This window comes from Histoplasma capsulatum, genomic scaffold (genome assembly GCF_000149585.1).
Source record: "Histoplasma capsulatum NAm1 scaffold_1 genomic scaffold, whole genome shotgun sequence".
Lineage (NCBI taxonomy): Eukaryota > Fungi > Ascomycota > Eurotiomycetes > Onygenales > Ajellomycetaceae > Histoplasma > Histoplasma mississippiense.
Window position 1 is genome coordinate 5,229,246 of NW_001813982.1, and position 3,251 is coordinate 5,232,496.

A 3,251-nucleotide genomic window follows, 5' to 3' on the forward strand; every position below is an offset into this window, starting at 1 on the left:
TGTTCCCTTAGATGGTTTTCAGCATCTTCCTTCGACCAGCTTGGATACTGTCCACACACCTTCGAGCTCTCATTGCACGCATCGGCTAACAGGGATAGAAGGAGACCATATTGTTTAAAACCCCTTCTCGAAGTGAGCTCTCTCAAAGTCGATTGCATAATATCCTTTACGTTGTTGTGTGCTGTGACGAGGAGGATAGTTAGTTACCCTGACGGTATGTAACTGGCATATCATGAATGTGAACCCCGTGTGTGGACTGGAAGAAATGTGGAAGACCAGTCCCATCTATATCAACGCTATCCATTCAACATGCTACGTGATTGTATATATATATTTTTGACATGGAAACTGATGAATTAATGTAGCACCAGTGCCACCGGACCGCTTGATCTGGCCACTCTGCGACACTCGGAGGGATATCGTTCATAGTCCCCCTTTACTGGCTCGTTTTTACTTTTCCGTTTGCTGGTCTCGAAAACCAGCACCCACAGTGTTAGATTTCACCACGAGATTCTCCCTACATATCTTGCAACAGTCATGGCTGAAACCACATTTATTAAAAACGAACCCGAAGAGCAGAGCAGTAATCCACATCAATTTGTGATGTCAGGCTCAGCATTTGGGATGCCTAGTCCGTCATTCGGATCTAATTTCGGGCACTCCGTCACCAACGACGGTATTGACCCATCGGAACTCACAATGCAAAATGGAACTTTCATGTCATATCCGTTCGGCTCCCAGCAAAACTTATCATCCAGTTTCAATCTCGGGAACTCCAGCATTGATACAGCGGAGCTGTTGGATCTGGAACTCAATGGACAAAATGGTGTTGGACGGGATAACAGCATAGGCTTTGTTCAGGATCAACAGCGTCAACCTACGGGTATCTCCATGAGCCATCAAGGCCAAATGACGCATGTCTACTCCAGTACCCCCGATGGAGCGCCTATTCAAAGCCCCTTTATCCGCAACAACTTCAACTATGAGCAGTTCCGTGTAAACCAAGGACAACAGGCCCATTCGCCTCACGTGAAAATGAATACTCCTTTTGACCAACATTATGCCAACGGGCTGCCAGGTTTCCATGGCGTTGATCGCAACTCTACCGATGCCAGGAGCCCAATGACTCCAAAGACCCCTGCAATTGCAGGACTTAATATTGGGACGCCCGATTCGGGTAGTTTCTCCTCACAACCAATGCGCGCTGTGAGTTTACACAATCGCCATCAGAAAACTCTGTCAAGTCAATGGGATGGCACCCCCGGTAGCGCACAGTCATTGATCGATTCTCCAATTTCATCCCCCGGACATCCCTCTCATCATACGGGAATCTCTGAAATATTGAAATCCGGAAAGCATGCTTCGTTACCCACCAAGGTGGACTCAGTGCATGGACATCATCACTCCACGAGCGCACAGAGCTTGGAATCACAAGAAGCCAAGAGACGACGTCGACGTGCGTCGCATAATATGGTAGAACGCCGGAGACGTGACAACATCAACGAACGAATTCAGGACCTTTCTCACCTCGTCCCCCACCATCGTTTGGAAGATGACAGGATTCGGAAGCAGCTTGCCAATAACTCAGCTCTCGCTAATTCTGGTGGATCCGGTTTGAGCCCTACAAACGCCGCCACATCGTTGCTTGCCGGAGGAAGCGGACGCCGAGCCACAGCTGGGAACATCACCATGGGTTTACCGATTGAAGAAAAGGAGAAAGGCCCCAACAAGGGTGATATTTTAAACGGAGCTGTGGGTTGGATGAGGGATTTGATGTGGGTTATGCATGTCAAGCTCCAACAGGAAGATGAGCTCGCGGAGCTGATTACCTCTCTTGGTGGGACTTGGCCATTTGAGCAAACCGAAGAGGAGAAACGCATGCGCACTGAACTTATTGATGCCATGGAAAAGAATGATCCAAACACGTTCTCTTATAGTCGAGCACCAGGAAGTGGCCTCCGCGTTCCCAAACATACGAACATTGCAGGAGAAGCTTTACAACCTGATACCTTAAGCCCGCAGAGCCTTAGCCCAGCCTTTCACAGCGGCGGGAGCGGGACCAACAGTGGTGGAACTCAGCCACAATACTGGAATACCTCTGGACATGCCGGGATGAGTTTCAAAGAGGAAGACGAATACTCTATGGAAATGAATTAAGATCTGGTCGCATCTTTGGTATTTCCTCTTCTCTTTATTCACGATCTGGATCGGTTCAAGGTTGCATGGCTGGCGTTGATCCGTGAGGTGGCAGCGGGTCTTTTATTTCTTCTTTAACGGACTGGACTTCATGACATCAGACTCGATTCTCCTTCTTAATCTCTTATACATTACGATTCGACTCATCAGTGTTTCCGTTATTGATTTTTCCCTTACATTTTACGTTTATCTCTTACGCACGTTTGCTTATTCATTTTTATTTCGCCTGCTCCAATTTAACCCTAATGCCTCCTTGTTATGTCTTTATTCAGTACTGGGAGGAGAAGACGTTGATTTCTCCTTGATCCCATTCTCATTCTCCTGGTTATGTTTCACCCTTCATTTCCCTTACGCTCTCGCCATCCGTCCCTTTTATATATTATTCTCCACCGCGAAACCACGTAGTCTATCATTCTTACTTTTATCCTTCTTGACCGCGTTCTTGCCAATTTTTCTTTCTTTTTCACGTTTACATGTTTAGTGTTTCGATGATGGGATTTGATAATCGACATGGATATACCCTACCTTCCTTTGCCCTTTTGCCCTGGTTGATTCACTTGCAACATCTTGTCACATTTACGCATCTAGTTTCTCTTATTTTCGTATTTCAACCTTGCATATTTCTTTGATAATAATTCTCTTTATATATCCTTCTGCGAGCATTCTTTCTACCTTTGTCCTATTCTGTAGGAGGATGATCTCTGTCCATCTGTGAATCAGTTTCCAGTATTATTACTTGTTTTCCCTTGTCTTTTTCCTAAGAGTAATGGAGCTACGGTTGTTTGTTTCCTTGGGGCTGGTTGGTACTGAGTACATACTTGCTCTCACCGTAGTTATTTTTATGTAGTTGAGTGGGTGCTCGAGTGGGTGATATCGAGAAAACATCGCCAGGTATTACCGAGTCACTTGCTTGCTGCTCGAAATGGAGCGGTTGGACGCGTTTTTCCCCTTGAAGAGAGACTGGCAACTATAGGATAGAGAAACGCCCATCCAAATTTGCTCGCCGCTCGACCTGATAGAGTAAGAGGTTTGTGGAAAGGTATCCCGAGAACTGA

General features: G+C 46.3%; 1 protein-coding gene across 1 annotated transcript; it reads left to right on the top strand.

Moving 5' to 3' along the window:
* Positions 1 to 537: 537 nt before the first annotated feature.
* On the top strand, positions 538 to 2,157 carry HCAG_01471 (hypothetical protein; the record flags this gene model as incomplete). The annotated part of the gene is made up of 1 exon (XM_001544374.1): positions 538 to 2,157. The coding sequence occupies one exon, from the start codon at positions 538 to 540 to the stop codon at positions 2,155 to 2,157; it is 1,620 nt and encodes a 539-aa protein (XP_001544424.1).
* Between the last annotated feature and the right edge of the window lie 1,094 nt (positions 2,158 to 3,251).